The 24,752-nt window shown below is 36.8% G+C and overlaps 1 protein-coding gene across 2 annotated transcripts in view; it reads left to right on the top strand.

The window, feature by feature from the left end:
• The first annotated feature begins 1,087 nt into the window (after positions 1-1,087).
• LOC117431591 (epsin-2) overlaps positions 1,088-24,752 on the top strand; it is a 29,737-nt gene continuing 6,072 nt past the window's right edge. The window contains exons 1-7 of one of the 2 annotated variants that reach the window (XM_058995943.1): positions 1,088-1,158; positions 2,070-2,499; positions 10,615-11,365; positions 18,266-18,378; positions 20,758-20,853; positions 22,187-22,334; positions 24,017-24,175. In XM_058995943.1, coding sequence (XP_058851926.1) covers positions 10,768-11,365; positions 18,266-18,378; positions 20,758-20,853; positions 22,187-22,334; positions 24,017-24,175 — 1,114 coding nt within the window. In that variant the 5' untranslated portion in view covers positions 1,088-1,158; positions 2,070-2,499; positions 10,615-10,767. Of the gene's footprint in view, positions 1,159-2,028; positions 2,500-10,614; positions 11,366-18,265; positions 18,379-20,757; positions 20,854-22,186; positions 22,335-24,016; positions 24,176-24,752 lie in introns of those variants that run through there. The other variant, XM_034052692.3, reaches the window with a different exon arrangement.

Consider the following 24,752-nt stretch of genomic DNA (forward strand, 5'->3'; position numbering starts at 1 on the left):
TCAAATATTTATACGGGTTCTAATTTGACTTTAGTACGTGTTGTAATTCTAATTATTACACGTCCTAATCAGATCACTGAAAATTAAATGAGAACCAATTAATTTAAAGAAAATGGTATGTGTAATAAATTATCCAAGTAAAAGTCGCCGTACATCTGCCATTCCCGCCCAATTTGTGGCGGTATATAGACTTGGTATTGGGTAAAGCCTAATGAAATATAGACCAGGTGTAGTGTTAGAAAGTTGTACATCGTCAGAATGTGGTACGCTTACCAAAACTTGACCCATGTAACGTCAGAAAGCGATACATTGTCACATTGAAAGTGGTACACTCAGATTTTGGTACAGGTGCAATGAATTGCGATCTGATGGGTGTTTTCCTGGTGTCAAACAGAGGTAGATGTACCATTAATTATACTTTAAATTATATATATATATATATATATATATATATATATATATATATATATATATATATATATATATATTGCAAACTTACACTGGAAACAATCAATTTCTCTAAAAAGAAGAAAAATCATGACGAACAAGACAAAATAAGAAGTCCACCGCAAAATTGCACAAGTAAAAAAATGTACAAGACCCAATGTATTGCATATAATAAATATATGCATACAATTGAATTAATGGTGGAAAAAATATGTTAAATTACATTAACAACGATGTAAAAGACAGAAAGCATAACGTATCAGATTTGAATGGACACTTCGCTGCTTTCTTAGTGGAAGTTGTTTAGGCATTGTTTGAGGAAGCGCAGTGCACTGCATACCAATTTTACCGCGTGCCTGAAAATAACACTACACCGGACCCTCCGAGACAAACATCAACCCGCGGTTTGAGAGCCTTAGAAATCGCTTTAATTCAGTGGTAACCCCACTGTAATTAATATGTAATTTTAAACAAGTGTTGACGATCTGACATGGAATCTAATTGTAAAACTAAAATAAATATAATTAGAAAATAAAACATCTGTGCACATTGTTAATTATTATTTGTTTATCTAGCAAGACACCTTTATCCAACTTACACAGAGACTAGGGTGTGTGAACTATGCATCAGCTGCAGTCACTTACAACCAACGTCTCTCTCACCCGAAAGACGGAGCACAAGGAGGTTAAGTGATTTACTCAAAGTCACACAGTGAGTGATCAGGGATTTGAACCGGGTCCTCCTAATTACAAGCTTGTTTCTTTAACTACTGGACCACACAGCCGATCAACCGTATATTTTTTTGTAAATTCTTTGTGTGTGTTTTGCATTTGTATTGCCTGTAATATTTTATAATATTTGCAATCTGTAATATTGTGTTTAATTTCTGTAAGTCGCTTTGGATAAAAGTGTCTGCTAAATAATAATAATAATAATAATAATAATAATAATAATAATAATAATAATAATAATAATAATAATAATAATAATAATATCTGGAATTAAAAATGTGTTATCCTGAAAGTGACTGGCTACTCTTGCAATTACGCTGCAATTCTGTAAAATGACCAGCCCTAGTTACTTCTGTAAAATGACCAGCCACTACGTAGAACATTTATTTCCTTTTATTTAGAACACATAGTTTTTTTTGTTTTTTTTTTATGTTGTCTATCAATACGTGTACTAAATATTTAAAACGCGTACTAAATATTGCGTTTTTGACCAGGTTGGTTGGCCATCCGAGTCAAAAACGCATATCTAGTACGTGTGCATATATCTAGCGTGCATAAATATTACTTAAACTGTTTAGTTTGAATAGATTTAATCAGTGAACCTGATTTACCTGGAGTTAGTACTGAGAACTGGCCGTGGGGAATCTAGGAAATAATACAGTAATTCCAGGAAGTTACTGTCATTATTTTTTTAAATATGTGAATTAATTCATTATTTGTTTTAACCCTCCATCTAGTGACGTGGACTGTAGCAATAGTGTTACAATAATTAAGCTACATTCTGTGGAAAAGCGCAATTACCATGGCTGAGACAATAATAGTTTGTACAGATCATGTGAAAAAAAGTATTTATTTATGAAGTGTAAAAAATACTTTCTTATTTTGCCACAGGCTGTATCTTGAACAGAGAGGGTCGTTTGGACTGGGGGCCAGTGGTTTTCCACGTCGTGACCTCAAAACACAACCGGTGCTGGCCTGAGTGGAAATGTCTGGAAAAGTGTGTGGCTTTTGTAACAGTGCATAACAAAGGGGAGGGGGGGAAATCTTCCCAGCTCGTCAAGTCGGTCACACCCTACTCCGTTTACCCCCCTTCTTGAGTTCCACCCTGTCAGTGTCTGTCTGTCCGCCATGTTGGATTGTGTGGGTGTCACACAGAGACAGACCACTGCAACGAGAGGCATACAACAACAAAACACCGAGAAACACGCCGAAAACTCAAAATAAACCCCTCAGCCGGCCAGTCTCAGTCTTTAGCACCAAGAAGTGAAAACATTTATATCCCGAGCGCGAAGAATAACTCCTCCACAAAACCCAAGGAATGGTAAGTTTTGTGAGTTTTAAAATATGTTCATGTTTTTTTGTTTTTTTTTAACGGTATTTCAGTATAGTAGGTAGCTCCATTAATTAGTGGGATAAACAACAGCGGCCTGTCGAGCCCCTGGCTGGAGTGGGAGACCAAGACCGATCCAGGGACTGTTTTCTTGGTTTGATTCCTTAAAATGTACCTGCAGCAGATGCATTTCTTTAAACGATAGGAAACAGATGTGCCGGGTCTTTAAACGTGTAACGTTATTCTCTTGCATAACCCGTTTTTAAAAACATTATTATTATTATTATTATTATTATTATTATTATTATTATTAATAATAATTTAAAGCGGGTTGCTTGGATTAAGATGGTTTGGATTCACATTGCATTTGAACTTTGTGTTTGGCTCTACAAGTGTTGCCCCACGTTATATAACGAGTGTATTATATTGATGAGCGATTTAAACAATGACTTAGTTTTCTACGTTTCGGGATTGAAAGTTTGTTCATTCATGTGGGTGGGGGAGTATAGTGCCATTCTAATATACCGGTATATTTCAAAATACACCTTTATACATTTCGTAATGTGGACCCGTTTACTGTTAGAAGCACCTCTATTTTCCATTTTATGGTTTCAACTTCTGTTGAGGAGAGCTATACTGGGTGTAATTGATTTTTTTTTTTTTTTTGAGGTTTCAGTCGCAGATCTTTGTACAAATTCCCTTGCCTATTGTTTTCAGGGCGTGTGACAGATGTGGCTTCCGTATGCCCCCCCGAAGATCAGCTTTGTGTGACTTTGAAAGGACACAAATCTAATAAACCTATTGGTGATGTCAAGGAGCTTTACACATTGCACAATACAAGTTTTAGTTTAATTAAAGGGACCACACATCAATATGCAAAACTTTGTGTTGTATTTTAATTTTACATGGCAAAACCTTGTGTAAATTTAAGTCGGCTACTGTCAGCTTTTTAAAAATTTATATTAAGATTAATGGAGGTATAGTGGAATCATGTTGTGATTTCTAATAAAACAACCTACTTACTGGAATATTAGACTGCATGGTTTGTTCATGAAGTGGGTTTCAGTAAGTGACATTTCCATTACTGCTGTGCTGTATGTTGACTCAGTTATTTGTGTTGGTGAGGTTCTTTTTTTAGATTTTCCATCACTATCAGTGCTTACTTTTATTCTCTGATTACTCTGTTTTTCTTAAATGACAAAAAGCAATTTACTTGTTTAAACATCTCTAAACTAAAACATCTCCTTCAGTTGTGAAGTCACCCTTAAAATATAAAGTCACCCTTCAAATTTAAGAACCTGCAGAACTGAAATCGGGAATGAACCCCATTCATTTAGTGGAACTAGTCAGTAGTAGTTAATTTCTAGGTTTTTAAGTTCGTAGTGCCTTCCTCCTTCTTAATGAGGTGTGACAATCGAGTAAAGTGATGTGTGTCTTGCATCAGCTTGTCAAACCAGATTTTGGCGATTCTTTTGATAGGGGTTGGAAATCTTTAATGGTATGCTTTTTTGGGACCCAATTAGAAAGGCATGCTGTAGTCTCATTAAAAAAAACCAAAAAAAAACCCTGTTGGTACTAATTTGTCTTGGAAAATAACACAGACTTTACAACAGTTGAGAGTAAGAAGTAAAATACAGTGGTTTTCAATGTTGGCCAGAAAGGCTTTTGTGTGACTTTGTGTTTAGTTGTAATAAAAAAGGCCTTTTGGGTGGGATCAGGTTTGTAATTTCTCTAGATTTTTTATGTGATTTGGGGGCATTAATACCCTTCTGAAAAACATGCTGATCATATTGTATCACTAATTTGTCTATCATTTGGAATGTTTGTATTGATAACAATATCGGGAAAACATGTTGGAGCAGTACAGTATTCAAGAAACCAGACTGGTGATTGATCGATAAAAATAATGTAAATGCACACTGTAGGACTAAGCTCCTTCAGTTAACCATATATGATTGTTATACATGTTAATACTGTACTCTGTGTCTATTGTCCTGCAACCTATACATTAGAAATTGGCTAAGTCCACCAAATTCAGTATTTAATTATAATAATAAGTTTGGTACAATTTACAACAAACTAAGGTGGAACAACACACCTTTGCAGTGACTTTGCAGAGGCATGCATTCCATCAGCAAATGAACATCTGTCTAAACACAGCCAAAGTAAGTGTGAGTATGGATGGCCTGTTCCTGCTTGCCATATTATCAAGCAGATGCATGCATTCTACACCATCTGCAGACCATCTTGAATGTGAATGTTTACACGCACCATTATGTGTGATTGTGCAGTGGAAGAATAAGTGTTTCCATATGCCATAGGGTTCCACTTTATTTTAAACCAAGCTCTTAAATCTAGCTCTACAGTACTGTCTTCTTTCAAACTTTTACTTTACCATACATAAGTCAATAGTAAAAACAGCCTAGCAAATTAAATAAAATGCTCCTATTTTATAGCTGCAAAGATTTTGTTCTTTACTAAAAAAAAAATATCCTCAGTATGTGTGAGTTGTTTGTTCTGGAGTGATTCTGTACATGGCCATTCCTCAAGGAATATTGTCTTCAGGGGAGTCCTTTTTTTTTCCAGGGTAGTACATAGATGTTCAACAGCCTTCGTATCTGGGGATTGGGCAGGCCAAGTGAGATGAAGAAAGTAGCCTCAGTGTTCAGATTCGTTTGCATCCACTTGAGCAACGGTGGGATTTTGTCCAGAACATGGTCTGTGTTACAATCAGATTTTGGCTGACCGAGGCCTAGTATTACATTTGTATTCTAGTAAAAAGTGCTGTCTACTGTAGCTTGGTTACCTTTCGCATTCAGTGCTACTGTATGTTTGTGTCATAAAATTATTAAACCTGTTTTGGGGGTGTTTAGTAAACTGTTGAATGTGCTATAGATATGCAGGGTAATGGGCCTGTACAATATACTAGGGCAGTTGTATTTACAATATTCATTCTTAACCACTTCAACTCCAGATGTAAAAATGAAACCCCTTCCCAGGTACCAGATTTGAAAATAATAATATTTTCAAACCTGTAATTGCTATAAAATGTTAACATATGATGAATAAAACACAAATAAATGACCTAAACTGTGTTTTTCATTAACCCTTTATGCTGCTGTGTACTACATACCCATATTCAATGTAGATAAAAACACTTTTTTTTTTTTTTTGAACAATGAAAACAGAAATGCTGCTAATAACAATAATAATCTGTAAACAGTTATTATCAAATAAAAATCAAACAGCAACATCATTATCGATTTATTGAAATGTTCGATACAACAGAACCCTGGGTTGCCTTTGCAACCACTGTACATTGTTCTTGTGTCTTTTCTTTTGTTTTCATTTTCGTAGCAGACCCTGCCTGCGTCTTTGTTGCAGTCTCTTACACAATTGGACCCTTTCTGGTTTCGTCACTTTGTGCGAGAGCTGGTGGTTTGTGAAACACAAAAGGCTTGTGCGAATGACTAGGGTTCATAACTTTCACTTTTAACGAAGGAAAAATAATGCTGGTTGCCCTGTTAATCTAATCTGATGTGAAATGTTATTTGATAGGTATGCTTTTTCTCACATATTTTACAATTGAGGTGGAATTTTAAAAACATATTGTGTGTAAAGATATCGTTCCCATCAAAATGTATGTAAAATAAAAAGTTTGCTGCAAATAAAGAAAAAAGAGAGATGAGTCTCCTATTAAAAATAACAAATTTGCAATAATTGTAATCTTGATGGAATTCAGAACATAACAGTAGATGTGGCAATTAAGATAAGTGAAACAAGTCAGAGTTTTAGCTTTAGCTACATAAATTGAGTTTTTTGTGAATTATTAATATTATCATGGTACATGTGTTTAGACACTAAACATCTTTTTTTTTTTTTTGTTAAAGAATGCATCCTTATTTATCTTAAACAAGCGATTTGCAATGATGTATTTGCAACCTTAATATCTGAAATCTGTCATATTTCAATTTTGACAAAATGTTGGATTAACCAGGTCAAAGTGAACTAGTATTCATACAGTACATATTAAAAAACATTGCAAATCCGAAAGTCAATACATTGAACCCCCTGTGATTTCCCAGCACAGCACTGCACACTGCAGAACACTGCCTGTAGAGCTGAATTAAAGCATTCTGCAACACGTCCGTTGCAGGCAGAACTAACTTGGATGCTGGTATTTAATAAATGGTTCCTGTTTCCGAAGACGCTGCTTCCTGCGTTTGGATTGCAATGTTTTACTGTGTTCTAATATTGACTATGTATCTTTGTAAATAGACCCAACATTGCATCTCAACCTTCTGGGATAAGCCATAACAAAGACACATTTTCCAAGAATAATGTCTACATACAGGTGTGTTAGTGATATGAGCGAGTTTCTGAAAATTTGTTCACAATGATTTAATTTCCTGCAAAGGGTGAAAGGGCTATTTTAATGATATGTCTGCATACTGGGAAAACCATTTGTACGGAGTACCAGGAAAACAGTTGATTTTCCAAACGATTTTAAGAAACATATTTGTTTTTTTGTATTTTAATTACTTTCCCAACTCCCGGCTGCTGCTTGGTTGTCCGGTTACTAATATTGATGTTTAAACCAAATAACTCAGAACTTAATTTAGGTCCCATTCACGTGACTTAGGGGTGGTCGTTCCATAACATTAGCTTTATTCGGTGCAAGGATTAGAATCCTTGATTCGGTGCATGAAGACGCTAAAAAACTATACCAAAAAATACTTGCAGTGGAAACTCTTCCAGCGAGCATAGCTGACTGCGAAAGTGGGTTTGCATACCTGTCAATGTTTAGTTTTCAAAATAAGGGCACTTTTGTAAACTGAAATCTAATGGCCTGGATTTAAGTGAATGCCTACATAACACAAAGGCATACAACTATTCCACTGTATTAGTTGTGACTATTCCACTGTATTTTGTAATAATTTCAGAATACAGTATTTACAAGGCAATCCATAATGATTTGTGGCAAATCGTGATGTGGTCGCATTTTTCAAACATAGTGCATAACAATTATCGGTACTTGGTGATACTCGTAAGCTGACAATTTATATGAAACTGAAGATCTTGTTTGCACAAGGTTTCTGGAAAATCGCATGAGCGAAAACGAGGCCGCGCACAGTGATCAACTTTTCAGATTGATATCGAAAAATGTAAGCCGTTATCAGCAAAAAATGTATAGGGTTGAGTAGAAAAAAATAGGGACGGACGGGTAACCTGAACCACACATTTTTTTTTTTATTTGGCCTAAGCTCAAACAGTGGTCCCTGTAACCCTGCGCCCATGGATACAGACACTTCTTTATTCCTCTTTATGGCCTGGTGGAATTGAATAGGTGATTTAAAACAGCAGATGTTTCATTAGTCCCTGCTATATTCATGTGTACACAGGCTTGGGGTGTATGCAAACAACTGTAGCAACTCTGTAGGACAAGTAGAGTCACATTTCAGTACCTCATAATGAATTCATGGGCTATGCCAGCTCACTATATTTGTTGGGCAGATCCTGGCTCTAATTCTATTTACACTGATGAACAGGAAGTTAAGACTTGTGATGGCCAAGGCTCCATTGGCCTTTTTGGAATCTGAGGCACTTGGTGTTTTAGGACATTTATAAATCCATTGCATTGAACAAAGCAAATAGTGTGTCCTTTTTTATTTTGATTAATCAATTGAACAGTGCTACCAGGATTTATCCACTAGGGTTTAAAGGAATTGGAAACTGCTATCTTGAATAAAAGGGGTTCCTCCAGTTTAAGATGCTGGGCTGCTGAGGCTAACAAACCCAAAAGATTTCTCAACATGCTAATCTGCTTCACGCATTATAGGGTCACAAAGATTAGGTGGTCACATTTAGTATTCTGTGGGTGTGACACACATTCCACTGTACCCACATATGTACTGTACTTGTATTTCCAATACACTATGTTAGTACAGTTTTGTTTACTATTTGCATTTATATTTGCATGGCTTCAATAAAGGATTTGCATGTAATCCAAAATACATTTAAATCGCCTTCAAATTATGATTTTTTTTTTAAATTCTTAAATCGAATTTATACTGAAACCCTCGATCAATTTTTGTAGGACGACTGGTTTTCATTTGTTACAATTATATTACATATCTTTCACTAAAGGGTCTTTTCTAATACTTGCTCAGCAAAACATTACTCATTAAATAGGGTTTTATTACAGTTGATTAAAGAAGTGACAGATTCAGAATGTTTTGCAGGCTGTTACAATCTGTACAATTGTCTGTAACACAATACAGCTTTGAGAGTTTACTGATGGACCTAAATGGTTTTATTGTACTACCCAGTTAAATTAAAAATGCATATATTCCTCCTTCCAGGCATTGTTTCAGTTTTGCTCCATAGATAACCTGCAAGGCAATGTATAGTACAGTGCACTTGATTAAGTAGAAAACTACAAGAATGTTTACAGTAAGACTCAAACATTATTGAACTGTCATTGTTTATAATATTTAACAATAAACATTACAGACATTATCTGTATTAAAAAAAAAAAAAAAAAGATCTTGCACTTTTCTCACAACGTGTCTGCCTTCTATTTTACATGTATGAACAGGAGAGGACTACAATGAGATGATAATACACTGGCATGTAATTTAATATCTGTCATAAATCAACATTAAAATATTTTTTGTCTCCTTTTTACATTCTTGATTTCTTGCCCTAAAGGTAAAGACATACACCCAAATGAGCAGATGTATTTCCTGGCACATTTTTTTTTACAGAGATCTACCAGATAAGTGCTGCTGTTGTAGACAGAACCACTAGAGCCAGGAAGGTGAAATGCTAAAAGTTCAAGTTTCAAACTATTTTATGGACATGATTTCCATTACGTGAGAGTAGATGTTAAAACTTCATGCTGATTTGAACTCGGCTCTCGCCAAGATAAGCACCAACTAAGACGTAGCTTTACAGTAAACTAATGTGATCCATCTGCGTCTCCATCCATTTGCGTTTCCTTCCACCTGATGATATAGATATCCTTCTGCCTGGTGTTGATGGCTGAAGTGTAATGCTGGCTCCAGGGATCAGCTTATTTTGCCTCCCCAGCACATCAGCACACACAACGGCTGCGATGCTGGCTCCGGGGATCAACCACAGTGCGATCTCCCCAGCGCATCAGCATGACAACCATCTGGCTTGAGCTAAGTAGGGTACATCTCTGGGGTCTTCAAATGGGCACCTTCCATCCTCTGTGTGTTGTCGACTAGCCCACAACACCTCAAGAGGGCTCGACGGTGATTCTGGCGTCCCAGCATCACCCCCACTCAACACAACCCAGCTTACTTACCCGTACATCAGTGTTTCTTTCTTTCTATTGTGCTTGAGGTCCCCAACCAGAATCTTTCAGTCCACAGCCAGTTGCTGCTCCTCTGTGCTGATTCAGATAAATTCTTCACTGTGCGACGCAACTCTTAGCCACTGAATCCGATGTCTCTGAGAAACCAGGTTGTAGAGTGTGCCACAAGTCCTCTACAACCCACATCTACTGCGTAAACCCAACAAAGCTATATTTGCTGCTGTTTGATTTTTTTGTAAGTTATTACATACATTTAAGTAATGTAGATGAGCAGGGCTTAGAAACAGCCTCCAGCCAGTTATAATTACTAAGGCACTTTGATCACAGGGGAAGTCAGGGAGCCTTGATGAGAAGTACCCCCCACACCCACACATCTGTGTTACTTAACACATTTGTTCATAGGACTAAAACAGCACTATGTCATTACTATACACACGTGAAGTTACATAATATCATTATTTATGTAAGGAATGGGCATAAACTTAAGCATTTTTGCAATGTTTAGTTGGTTTTAACTGAGCTCCAGTTGACTGCAAGTGTATTGCATCTATGAGGCATTGCTGAAAGGACTGCTTATTATGCTGCTGTATTTAATTTATGGCAACACATTCTAAGGTGTGCAGTACTGTATTTCCCTTTCACCTGTGATATTTTTATGATACTTGGGAGTTTTAATTCCTTACAGTACATGGATTAATGTTGGCAGCGGAATGTTATATGATGCCGAACAAAAACAAGCTGAATGTTCTTTGTTTCTGTTTCAGGTAATGGTCGACCCTACCTTGTAGGATCCCTTGGCTGGGTGGAAATGGTCAGGAGAGCTTGGAAGTACCTTTTTAAAGAAAATACCGTGAACAATTAAGAAAAGCAAAACAATAAACATATTTATAAGTTGTACACTACTATAAAACACCAAAATGCAGACGTCATCTATTCGGCGACAAATGAAAAATGTTGTGAAAAATTACTCGGAGGCAGAAATCAGGGTGCGGGAGGCCACTTCCAATGACCCCTGGGGGCCATCCAGTTCACTCATGACGGAGATCGCTGACCTCACGTACAATGTGGTGGCCTTCTCGGAGATCATGAGCATGATCTGGAAGCGACTTAATGACCATGGCAAGAACTGGAGACACGTCTACAAAGCTCTGACCCTTCTGGACTACCTGATCAAGACGGGCTCGGAGAGGGTGGCTCAGCAATGCAAGGAGAACATCTTTGCCATCCAGACACTCAAGGACTTTCAGTACATTGATCGAGATGGCAAGGACCAGGGCATCAATGTGCGGGAGAAGTCCAAGCAGCTGGTGTCTCTGCTCAAGGACGATGAGCGGCTGAAGGGGGAGAGGTCTCAAGCACTGAAGACGAAGGAACGCATGGCTCAGGTGACCACTGCCGTTGGCAGTAACAACCAGCCCTCATTCGGGCGTGGATCTAGTCAGCCCAACCTCTCCACAAGCTACTCGGAACAGGAGTATGGCAAGTCTGGAGGCTCGCCTGCTTCATATCATGGCTGTAAGTAATATAAAGTCATAATTTTCAATACAAGGTGGGGTGGTTAGATGTCAAATGGATGTATTTTAGCTTGAACATATGATAAACTAGAACCAGCTGTTTACAGTATGGGAAGATAAAAGGCTGATGTTTACTGACCACATCCTCCCACTGTGCACATAAATACATGCATCTTCTAGTACTTTCCTTATGGTCTGTATACTCATGAGACCTTTGGTCAAATTGATTTATTTTAAGTGACTATTAAATAGTTTTTTATTGAACAGTAAATGTACCCGATATTTGATAAGACTTTTGTACACAGAAAGGAAAACAGCTGGGCAGATCACCTTATTTTTAAATGCTTTGATTTAGAAGCTGAATTAGTGACTTATCACATGTATCAAACTTTGAAACATGTTTTTTTCCCCTGTCGTCTTTTGTTAAGCCATAACATTGAAAAATCATTACACACTGGTCTTCAGGTCTCTAATGCTTTGGGGTGAAGCAGACGAGAAGTGAATGGACTTTTGCAGAAATCTGAAGTGGTTATTTTTTTATTCATTAACCTTATTTTATCCTGGAAGTCCCCATTAAGAATCAAATGTGAGATCTTGCCCAGAGGCTGGTAATTAAAGGTACAATTATACAATACAATCAACAGCAAACATCAAACAGATAACATGTCAACATGTTAACATAAATAGAATTTATTTTATATAAATAAATGTCTAAAAATGATTGATTACACACACACACACACATATATATATATATATATATATATATATATATATATATATATATATATATATATATATATATATATATATATATATATATATAATTAGACAATTTCTCTTTTTGGTTACAATTGTACAGAATTAGAATGATTAGTGTCTTGGGGGGAGGGGGGTTTGTACTGCAGCTGTGTGGCAGGAAGCCCTTCACTAAGCTGCTGATCAGATCCCTGGGCCACTATCAACTCTCAGGAAGGCCATTGAAACCAAGCCCCTTTGTATTCTATAGAATTGCTTGTGAAATGTGGAGCGTGACCAAGAAGTTACTTTCAGCTTAATCACGACTGCTTATTTTGATTTTTGTAATACAAATATCATTCTGTACTCTCCACCTCAACTGCAAATGAATGATTCCCAATATCTAGATATGTTTTGAATACATTCAGGTTTGTGGCTGGTCATTAACGGGGTCTCTTTCCCTTGATCTCTTCAGCAGCTCTGTAGCTCCATGATTAGCCAGTATCCTGTGGTGCTGCAGTTTGCTGGGTTTCATTTGTCAAGTATCACATATTTGCAATTAAGAGTAAATAGGGTTGGAGGTACCCAGCGACACGCCTATTAAAGCCATTGCTGGCAGTGATGCATGGAGTATGGTATTTTTTCAATGTCTGTGTGCCTAATCTCCTAGTCAGGAGGTTGACTGATCTGATTGATTCAGATATGGATGTTGACACAAAGTTACTGCAGGGAAGTTTGTAGCTATTTTAAAAATGTTGTCTTTCTGTTAGGATCAGGATTTTACAGTGATCTGGATTGACTGTACTGTACCATCTAGCCTTCTTGATGTATTATAATTTGTCCATGATACTACCACAATAATCCCTGAACTAACTGAACTGGAACTGAACTTTTGTAACGCATGGCAAGAAAGAGGTCCTACTTGAATGATGAACTGATTTATGGCTATGATTTCTTTGCACTTTAGTTTGCGTGTCTGTGAAAACATGGCATTGCATATAGGGCTACAGATTTCTGTCTTTTTCACCTACAGTTTGCTGCAGTTTTTTTTTTTTTTTGTTTGCACTACACCCAGCCAAGTTGAGTTAATTCACCATGTGACTTCACTCGCATGTCTCTCTAAAAACTCCACATGGCGACTGCACCAACGAAAATAAAAATTAAATGTTTCAACAAATGGTAGGATACTATTCTGCAAATGCTGCTGTCATTCGATTGATCATGTACGAGTCAATACCATTAAGATCATATTGGCAGTCATAAACATGTAGAGAACAAGAAAGCAAAAAAGACGGCAACAAATGCTGAAAAGCTCATTTAAATTATATTATCTGACGATGAAGAAACAAGCTCAAAGCTATTTTTCTAGCTATACATTCCTTAACGGAAATTGATCACTTTACTGTGGATGTAGTCACTACACTACACACCGTTTGTTTCATAAAGACATTCTGTCCGGAGCCACACCTCTTCCTAAATTTAGCAAATAACAAGGCAGAATTAGCAAAGAAACAATTGGGATTATTTGTTACGCAATAACAAGGCAGAATTAGCAAAGAAACAATTGGGAGGATTCGTTACGCGTTTACATTAAAAGGGCGCTATTTAAATTAAAATGGGGTGCACAGCAGAGAACCTGGGTAGCAACAAGTCAGTCAACATGCCTATGCCAGCAATAAGCTAAACAGGTCTCTTCAAAACACCTTCATTTGTAGAGTGAACTAGTGTCAGCGGAAGACTTCAAATATTATTCTCATAACAGTGCTGAACATTTGTTTTCTGAACTGTTGTAATATAATTAAGTTTTCCTGCTTATTTTAATTCCAGCAATGAGCCAAGGGATGTTTATAAGCATTATGACATGTATTGAAGTGTCTTCAGGTGCTTTACATACTATTACAGCAAAAAGAGTCTGATTTGAAAATCTTGGATTTAATAAGACGAAAAAAGAATTGTGGTAATATTTGTTAATTTACTTATTTTGAACTACCAACATTATATGTGTGCTCAAATGCCATGTTTAATTGTCACTAAATTGATAAAAAGTGGGAAACGGATTTGGTAATTTTTGAAAAACAGAATTTGGTATTCCCCAGGTTGGAAAATCAGTAGCCCTACAAATATCATGAGGACTGCAAATACCTCAGACAGCTATCTGCATGACCTTGTGGAGTATGAATCAGGGTTTGGTTTCTTCAGCACATAGCCTTTATGTAAAGTGTTCCATTACTATTCAGAACCTTAGGTATGTATTACTATAATTGTGTTGGATAATTGGGATGGGAAGTTTAACTGTATAAACTCTAAAGAAGTGATTAAATGTTGAATAATATGCTAGACGTATAGCCGGTCACGTGACAAATTTCACTAAACGCACATTGTTCATTTTAGTAATTTATCATCATGTACAGTAGTCCGTCATGTATCCGACTGCTGTGGTGCTAGAGTAAGGGCGGATATCATAGAAAATGGAACGGTTTGGCAATTGCCTTCAAGTAGTTTTTCTAATTGGTGCAATAGAAATATTGACACTTGGTTGGGTTTTATTCTCGGTCGATCTGGCACTTAAGTTGCGCACTCTGTGTTCATGCTGTAGTAGGCGTGGAATGGTATCCAGTCCACGTGGTAAGAAAGTTAATGACAACGTTTTTTCTGACATTGGTTATAATTCTTAATAAAATGGCATCTCTAAACAAAAAACTAGGCGATGCCACGTTTGGAAGTATTTTGAGGAACCAGATGAGAAAACCATGGTGTGTAAATAATTATGCCAAACAAAATTGGCGTACCACAAAAACACAAGTTCAGTGCTTAACCATTTAGAAATTACTGTGGATGGAGCTACTGATGGCAGTAAAAAGCAAACATCCATAACATTTGCTATAGTGGGCCGAACAGGGCATGATGACGTTAACCCTTATGAGGACAGTGTGTGAATCGTGAATGCAGCAGTTTTGAAATTGATGTAAGATTATCCCAGTACTGTGCTGACCCATAAAACAATAACAGCAAGGCTGGAAAAACTTGTGCTGCAGCTGTTCATCAAAGCTTTCAAATGTTAACAGTGTAACAGAACGTGTGTGTGTGTGTGTATATGTAGATATGGTTTAAACACTGACATTGCATGGCATTTAAACTTTCATAAAAAATGTACCAAAAGCACATCCCTAGTGGATAACTTTTGTAGAGCATGAATAGAGGAAAAGGCATAGAAGAGCACTTCTTAAGTAATGCGTTACTGTAGTATTAGTTTTGTCAATAACAAGGTAGTATAACGAGTTCGATTTTTAATGGCAGTAGTAATGTTAGTTACTTTCTGCAAAAAAAGAAACAAGTTCTTGTTACCTTTTCTCTGTTGTATACCTACATTAGTGGTCTTTTCTTTTTTTAACCCTGATGCGTCAGAATGTTCTGATATCTGTGCCTCATAACCAATGATGCAATCTCTCTTCCGGGATGTCTCACGGCAATAATAAGCTGTGGGGCAATCAGATGTCTTTTCTGAGCCTTCTATTTGAATAAGGCTAGGCACTAGGAACAAAAACAGTTATATCCCTACATACCAGCTTTGATGATTAACTTCAAAAACGTCATACAGGAAATGCCTCTACCACCGCATATTTTTAAGTTTAATAGGACAGGATTGAGAGGAGTCTCGTACTTGACTATACATACCACTTTTAGTTTTTCTATAGACCTTTTTTTTGTTTTTGTTTCATTGTTGTTTTGTTATTTGTGGTTTTATTGATTTTTAACGTTTGTGTGATTTTTCTCTTCATACTGCAAAATTATTTAGTCAGGAAATACAGTACATTGTCAAAAATTAACTCTGTACTAAAACATTTTAAAAAACCTGTTTGACACAGTTAATAAATGACCCCTTGAGAGTTCTAAATACTGATCTTCTCACTGTCAAGACTGTCTACCTAAAATCCAAGATCTTTTACTGTTGTTTTTCAAGCCTTTAACTGTTCTGCAGCAGAAGAACATGATTAAGGATACGATTATATCACGGTTTTGTGATTTGTTTCCACTCTCTGTGAAAAGAGGAATGAGCTGTACACGTCTTTTGAATTGGTGGCAGTGTAAAGTTAAAGTGGTTAGTAAACATCAAATAAATGTGAATACTTACTCAGAACTACAAAAGAAAAACTAAGTGGTGAAATTGAGCATAAAACCCGGATTTGCAGCTCTTGCAATAGTTGCCCTCAACTGTTTAACACAGTCAACAGTGTAGATGCAGAGTGTTCCTTTTAATCTCTTAACAATGTGCCCCGGGATGAATAACATCACGTGAAAGGTACTTTTAATGTACATTTGTAGTGCCAAAAGCACAGCTATGTTTAAATGGACATGAACGAAAAGGATATTGTTTGTAAAATTCTCAATTTGCAACCAGAACATTTATTTTAAAAATTTAAATTTCAGTGTTTATATACAAAAAAATTAATACAAGGAATACAATTAAAAGGTAAGCATATTCCTGTTCGGGATGTTTGAAAAGGTACTGTTTCCTTTAACCATGATGGAACTTGATTTCTCACAGTTCAGTTTTGAGATTTGTACTGAAATGGCAGTAACTACATAAGGGGATTCTGCCAGGGTAAATAATTGCTAATTAACCTCTTGTGTGCTACGGACGTACCTGGTACATCCAAAAAATCGCTTCCCCAGTGCTAACAACGTACCTGGTACGTCCAATTGAAATACATGGTTTAAAAAAAAAAAAAAAAAAAAAAAAATCTGGATTGCCGTTTTTTCACTCGGGGTCGCAAATCGGGGCGTTATTGTATAACATATTAGGTTGGTGACTGTAATTTCATTATATTATACGGTTAAACTATCTTTGTGACAAAGTTGCTAAATGTAACGAACAGCCTATTTCAATGGAACCGGCGCCCTGTGTTTGGCTTGTACTGTGACACATCAAGTGAATTAAAAAAAAAAAAAAAAGTAATCTATGCATAACTTTCGTTTCCTTTTAAAGATGGATTGATAAAAAAAAGTTTACCTTGGTTTAGTAGCTGTTTTATTGAGCTGTGCAAATCAGCTTTGAAGTAACATCTGACTATTTGTCTAAATCTTGTTTTGTTGATGTTGACGGTAGATACAGGAAGTATGTTGATACTTCCTGTTCCTGACTGATCACATGACACCACTAACGTATCAAGTGTGTGGGAGGTACTATAATTGCAATTTTTTTTTTTGGTCCAGTGCCGTAAATTCAGCGATCAGAGGGTAAAAATAAACATTAGGAACTGCATGTTTTTTGTATAGAGTTACTGTGTATGACACCTTATATCTCAGACTTGTTGTGTCTGGTTTGTTAGAAACCATTAGCATAAAGGTGCACGTATTTTGGCACTTTTGAATTCGGGACACATGGGGCAATTCGAAACCACTTGTCATTTTAACAGTGGAACAAAAGCTGTCAGATTCACAGGTCCAAACATAAGGAACAAGAAGTGATTTTTGCTATATACAGTGGCATTACCTCAAATTGCAGAAGGATTATGGGTAATACACCACTGGCATGCAAGGTCATGTTACCCGTTTCTAAAATCCTTATTTTGTGCAGTTTCAAAAAATGTATACTTGTGCCAGGGTATCTCGTTCTTTGGTGGTGTACTGGGCACATGAAAAATAGGGTGGGTGCTATGGACCGTGGGCTGCATATTTCGAAGTGGAAAGGTCAAAGTGGCATTGTGTCTGTCTAGAGCATGTAAACCCCCCAAAACCAATGCAGATATTTCCACATGGGCACAGACACATCCAGCAGCTTAAAAGTTTCTACATTTTTCATCAAACATTCATGTTATAGTTACTAAATTGTAAGTCGCCCTGGATAAGGGCGTCTGCTAAGAAATAAATAACGATAACGATAACTAAATGTGATGCAGGTATAGTACATTTTATGAAAAAGCAACATTTTTTTTACAATAATAGATGTATTTTGTGGTCATGTGACCACAAATAAACCACAAAAATTTGGCACCAATAGAAACTTCAGTCAGGAAAAAAAGGAGAGTCACAAATTCACAAAATGCCTCTAGCACAGGGAATTACCAGGGCCTTAGCACAGAAGGGGTTAAGTCTGGAGCAGACAAACATCCCTGACAACACATGAGAAAAATGAGTCCTGTTATCCTATTTGTTTTTTCAGCCACATTGCCGCATGCATCCTCGGAGCTGGAGCAGGCTCGGCCACAGACCAGCGGGGAGGAGGAGCTCCAGTTACAGCTGGCCTTGGCAATGAGCAGAGAAGCAGCAGAACAGGTAAAGGGCTCCTCTGCTATCAACCTCAGAAAGTAAACCATGATACATGTGTCAGTGGTTACAATGAGAGGATATGTCTGTGAATCGCTAGCTTTTCCATTGCTTCAAAACCAACTGAGAGAGTTTTGTTTCAAACACTTTTAATTAAGGTATGTTGTACGGTATGTTTTACTCCTTTATTTGTCATTTATATAGCACCTTATGTTATAGACCCCAAGGTGCTTTACAGAAAACATAATACACACAGCATAATAAAACATTAAAATAGCATAAAAAAGATTATAATAAAAATACTATTTTAAATGAAAGTAAACACAGAAATGTTAATAGAGTACCTGAATAAATTACAAGATGATATGTTTTTGCCCTATATATAAAGGTGTGTTGATTATACTAGTAGCCATATATATGACCAATTAAAGGATATACAGTATCTTGCTACAGTAAATACTAGGGGTGCACCGATAAAGATTTTCTTGGCCGATACCGATGATTAACTACCCATATTGGCCGATACCGATAATAATAGATAGTGCAGGTAAGCTGTTGTAAACTTATGCATAGACTGAGCATACACTGCTTAAAAATGCATCACAGCTTTAATTGTTGACTTAATAAGATATAATACAAATATAAAATCTCTGGTTATGAAACTCAGTCAAACTTAAATTTGTTACTTAACAAAAGACGGCACAATAATCAATTTCTGCTCCAAAATGCCGCCGAATACACCCGTAACCAATGCAAATTAAGCAAGATAAGCACAAATTACAAAAGGTAATTGTGAAGTACATTGTGTACTAATAATAAGTTAAACCATCAGTCAGTGCGTTTACATGAGCATAAGAATTCCAATATTTTTCGGAAAACTAATTCCAATATCAAAAGTCATGTAAACACAGTTTTCGGAAAATGTATCGGAATATTCCTTAGGTCAGTTTTCGGAAAACGGCACCTAGAAATTTCCGATTCAATTCCGAAAACGAACCAAATGTACATCATGTAAACGCACATTTTGGAAAACTTATTCTGCGTACTGCACAAGTGAAAACTTTGACCTTCATTCCTGCACATGGTTTTAGAAAACAGAGAAAATAATAATAATATGTAGTTAGTCTGCATGGATCCATTTGCTCCGTTATTGAATCGTATTTTGTCATGTACTTGTACTTGCTTGAACCGAACTCATTGTATTTTATCTTACTCTTAATTGTATTAATACTTGTACTGTGATTCTTGAAATGTATTTTTGTTTACGACTGTAAGTCGCCCTGGATAAGGGCATCTGCTAAGAAATTAATAATAATAATAATAATAATAATAATAATAATAATAATAATAATAATAATAATAATAATAATAATAATAACCATAATAATAATAATAATAACCATAATAATAATAAGTTAGGGATCAAGTAATATTTGTCGTCTTTTTTTAATAGCCCATATTGAAGCAGCACATGTTTTCCAGCATTAAAATTACGTGATAATTTAAAATAATGTCTGCAAAAGAAACCGGTAATATAGAACAGGATGAGCTGTTGGAACGACTGACTGCACATTGTGGGGAATCTGAAAAGAGGTATAGGATAGTAATCTTTGAATTTAAGACCTGACACTTCGATAAAGCACTTGTTATTGGATTGGTCTCCGTTCTATCATAGAAAAAATGTCTGGTCTGTTGAAATCGTACTTAGGGTACAGTACTTTGCATGCGAAAATATCCTGCGTTTTCCGAAAACTTCAATCCATGTATACAGTTGAATTATAATTCGACTTTCTATCGTTAATCATGTAAACACAGAAAAGTGACATTTTAAGAAACCTAATAAAAAAATTTAAAAAAAGCATCAGAATAATATTCTACTCGCAGTTCACCGTTGGATTTAATGTAGTATTAAGTCTGTTCTGCTGCACACAACTGTGTTCTTGCGTCATTAGTAAGCACACCTGACCAAACATTACATTTTGTGCTGGAAGAAATTCAAGCATGAATATTGGTGTATATTGTCAGCTAAATAACAAAAACATTTTCTTACCACTAAAATGACATTTGTAAGAAGATCATGAAGTTGATATGTTGTGCATCAGGAGCATTTCTTCATTTGTGTTGTGAGAAATGAACTACTTTAAAAAGGGTAAATTAATTGTATCCTTTAAAAATAGATGCAGAAGTTTACATACCTGTACAACCCTATCCAGCAATATCCTTTTTGTACAGTTCAAATATTTTCTTCATCCCTTATGCATCCTCCCCTTTCCTGATATGACAGCATAGAGATACTGTTAGTTGGACCCAAATAGTGTATATAGTTTGAGTATGACAGTGGCCAGTGCAGAGCATCATTCTGATAAAGTATCACTGTTGCTGTTTCAGGAAGACCGTGTGCGTCGAGGGGATGATTTGAGGCTGCAGATGGCTCTCGAGGAGAGTCGCAGAAACAGCCTGAAAACGTCCAAGAAGAAGAAAGAGGTATATCTCAACATTTAACTTGTTCTGCTGCTCTGATTTTTATTTATTTATTTTTAAATTTAGTAGTCGCCAATTAATTTTACCCCATTTTTCTTCCAATTTGAAATGTCCAATTGTATTTAGGCTCAGCTCACTGTTACTACCCCTGTGCTGACTTGGGAGCGGTGAAGATGAACACACGCTGTCCTCTGAAGCATGTGCTGTCAGCCGACCGCTTCTATTCACTCTGCAGGCCCACCATGTAGCCAACCCAGAGCTACAGCGTCGAAGGACAACGCAGCTCTGGGCAGCTTACAGGCAAGCCCGCAGGCACCCGGCCAGTCTACAGGGGTCGCTGGTGCGCGGTGAGCTGAGGACACCCTGGCCGACCTAAGCCTTCCCCCCCCAGGGCGGCGCTCTGCCAATTGTGCGCCGCCTCCTGTGAGCTCCCGTCCACGGTCGGCTGTGGAATAGCCTGGACTCGAACAGGCGATGTCCAGGCTATAGGGCACATCCTGCACTCCACACGGAGTGCCTTTACCGGATGCGCCACTCAGGAGTAAAAAATATATTTATACATACAATGAGAGTCAGCATCTTGTTCACAGGAACTCCTGGTTACCAACAGAGGGTATAGTTAAACATCGAAAATATTTTACAACACAATTTGGGCAGTCTAACCAGTCTAAATGGCCAATATATTTGAGAATGTGAATTTACACACAAACTGTTTTGAGTAACCTTCACTCAGGTAGATCATTTTGATACATCAACAAAATAAGCAACACTACTGTCTGTTTTTGAATTTTAAATGCTGATAACATTTTTACAAACGATTTGGAAGCCTGGAGGGGCCAAGGTACTACATGTTCCTTTATAAAGCAGACTAGACATTTTTCCCATAGAAATATATGGCTTGGTTATTTTTGGCTCAACCTCTGCACTATGCTTCTTGCTATCCTAATTTATGTTTCTTAGGGGAGTTCTGTATACATCTTATGAGTATTTCGTTTGAATGTGTTGTTTTGGGCCAAATGGTACCTGGTTCCCATATATACAATGTAGTAAGATTGATTAAAAAAGCTTGGAACACAGGCAGTTTTGAAACATCTCATTAGTCAGGTAAAATGAAAGTTTACCCCAGAACTACTGTAAAATGTCATACATCAGGCAGTGAATCTGTTGCTTTGGCACTGTGTTGTGCATCATGAAACTTGTTAAGGTAATGTTACATAGGTACAACTCAATTTACAGCTAAAGCAAGCTTACATTTATAAACAGATTTTTATTTTTATTTTTTTAAGACGGATTGGTGTAGTAGCAGTGTTTTAAAACGCTTCTTCTCCACCCACAGCCGGTGTCGATGAACCTGATGGATGCCTTGTCGACGACCCCTGCCACCCCAAAGTCTGAGCCCTGGGGTGCCCCTGTTGTTGCAGAGAAGCCGGACCCCTGGGGAGGAGGAGCTGCAGCAGCCGCCCCTGACCCCTGGCAGTCCTATGGTAAGACTCTTGAGTGGTGTGATTCTATTACAAAACCCATTTTCCCTGCTTTACAGGGACATCAACTCCAATTTAATGCTCAGGGTACACAGCAATCTAATTATAGATGTGCTCAGTGTCTGATTACAGTTATCCATTTTGGCAAAACATCAGTAATGAGTTTGCTATGAAGATCTCTGTACTGTATGTACATGGATTGACTTCAAATGTTTAAAATCTCCGTCGCACAGTTTGGCAGCCTGTGTACTTTTTGACAACAGATTTGACTAAATAATGAATGTGGATGATAACTGCACAAAAATAATCCAGAGGTTATCTCACAGATTGTTCCATACTTTGAATGTGGTGTTCAAAAATGCAATAGCTTTTATTTTGCATGGTATATTATACCTTTGTTCCATTTTTTATTTATTTATTTATTTTTTTTGTAAAGCTGCAGCTGTAGAAATGCCTTTTCACTTCACTGCTCTGTTTAGACAGAGCAGCAAGTTTCCCAAGGCTGAGATGAACATCTAAATAGATACATTTGCTAGCTGAACAAATTCAGGGAAGAGTCCTACCTTTTAAGTTCTACCAAGATGTGTTGCAAGACTGGAAGTGCTGCGTATTTATGAAAACAACAGAGCACATACAGGTGGAAATCAAAAACTGGAGATGATTTTATTGTGGAAAAACCCCCCCAAAAAAACAGGTTACACAGTTTTATTTAAGTATGTTTTGGGAGATAACCCTTGTGTATAGTTAAAACAAATGACCCCACAAGATGGTTAGTGATGTACCAGTACTTTTGGGGAGTTACACGAAACATTGGTGTTATTGAAGTGCAGTTAGAAACAATAACTTATTGCAAATATTTAAAGCAGATGAAAGGAGTGGGACCATGAACAAGAAACTATTGTTTTATATATTTTTAGAAGCAAAAATACTTTTTATTGTGTTTTAATTTTTTTTTCAATACACGTTTATTGAAATGTGTGGTTAGATTTTCTAATTGTTATTAACTAATTATAAGCTAATTTTGTATAAAGATTTACGGTTTGGTTTACCGGATTAATACAGTACTTCATATAGCACAATCAACATTTGGAGTATTAACTGCACATTTGAAAGCTTATTGACTATTTTTAATAAACTCGAATTTTAATATGCAAGATGTTTCTACATCATATGGTAGAAAGGCATATTTATTTATTTATTTTTTACTATTGATGTACATGCAAAAAAAAAAGACATTTGAGTGTTGTTCTGCTGTTATTAATCATGGTAACAGGCTGGTCCTGCAGTGTCTCCTCTGATGGGCTGGGAGGCTGTATTGTGGCTCTGCTTCCTATTTTGGGGTAATTTGAGACGCTTGCGTGCATGAGGTCCTGTGCAGTGAGATACAGAATCGGCTGCACAAACCACATTCCTTAGGCAGGAAGTGGGATGTACTGACAGGGTAGTGGGAAATGGGTCTAAGGTCATGGAGTGAACTGTATTTGAACTTGGTGCAGCAACATGACATGTAGTTGATCTACAAAAAACATTTTATAAAGCAGCATGTTATGTTTTTTTTGTTTGTTTGTTTGCCCCCCCCCCCCCCCCCATGACTTAATTTACAGATTAAAACATAGAAGCCTGTAATTGTCTGGTATCCAGCTTTAGAAGTGTTCTTTAATATTGTGTATATTTTTATGTTACAGGTTCTAAGCAAGTAGCCTCTGCTGATCCATGGGGTGCAACATCAAACACAGCATCCCCTCTTAAAAGTGTTGATCCTTGGGCTCAGAGCTCTGCACCCAAGTCTTCAGGAGACCCCTGGGCTTCTGGGCCAGGTAGCAGATCTACTGTTTCATCTGCAGGTGAGATAAATACCTGTTGACTTGTACAATGTGAAATAATGTTTATGGTTTTGCAGCAGCCTCTGCCTTTCCTTGATTACTTCAGTTCAGTTTAGTTTTTAGGTTTCAAAGGACTACTAATAAAAGACCAAATAAATATTCCAGATAAATGGAGGTACCTGTACGTCACACTTTACACAGATTTATCTAGCTAACTAACCAATTGTGATAAAACTTGGTTACAACAGTACTACATTGTTTGTGTTGTTTGGGGGTGGCCTGTTTTACACCATTCAGAATGCTTCCGTACAAAACGTACGGTCAAATTTAGCACTTGTGTATAACATTTTTTTTTTTTTTTTTTTTTTTTTTAAGAATTAAGCACTCAACAGGCTCTTCATAGTTAATTAGTTTTGCTTCTGACTAAGCTACAATTCCCTGATGGATAATTGTTTCTACTGTTTCTTTTTGTTTTTGTTTTTATCTTACAGCATGTACTTTGATGTTCCACAGCCAAGCCACTACTGCATATAAGTGGTGGTGTTGCTTATTGTTCTTTATTGCATTCTGAAGCTATTTTCACATTGCAGGGTGTGCA

The sequence above is a fragment of the Acipenser ruthenus genome, chromosome 22, assembly GCF_902713425.1.
Source record: "Acipenser ruthenus chromosome 22, fAciRut3.2 maternal haplotype, whole genome shotgun sequence".
NCBI classification, from domain to species: Eukaryota; Metazoa; Chordata; class Actinopteri; order Acipenseriformes; family Acipenseridae; genus Acipenser; species Acipenser ruthenus.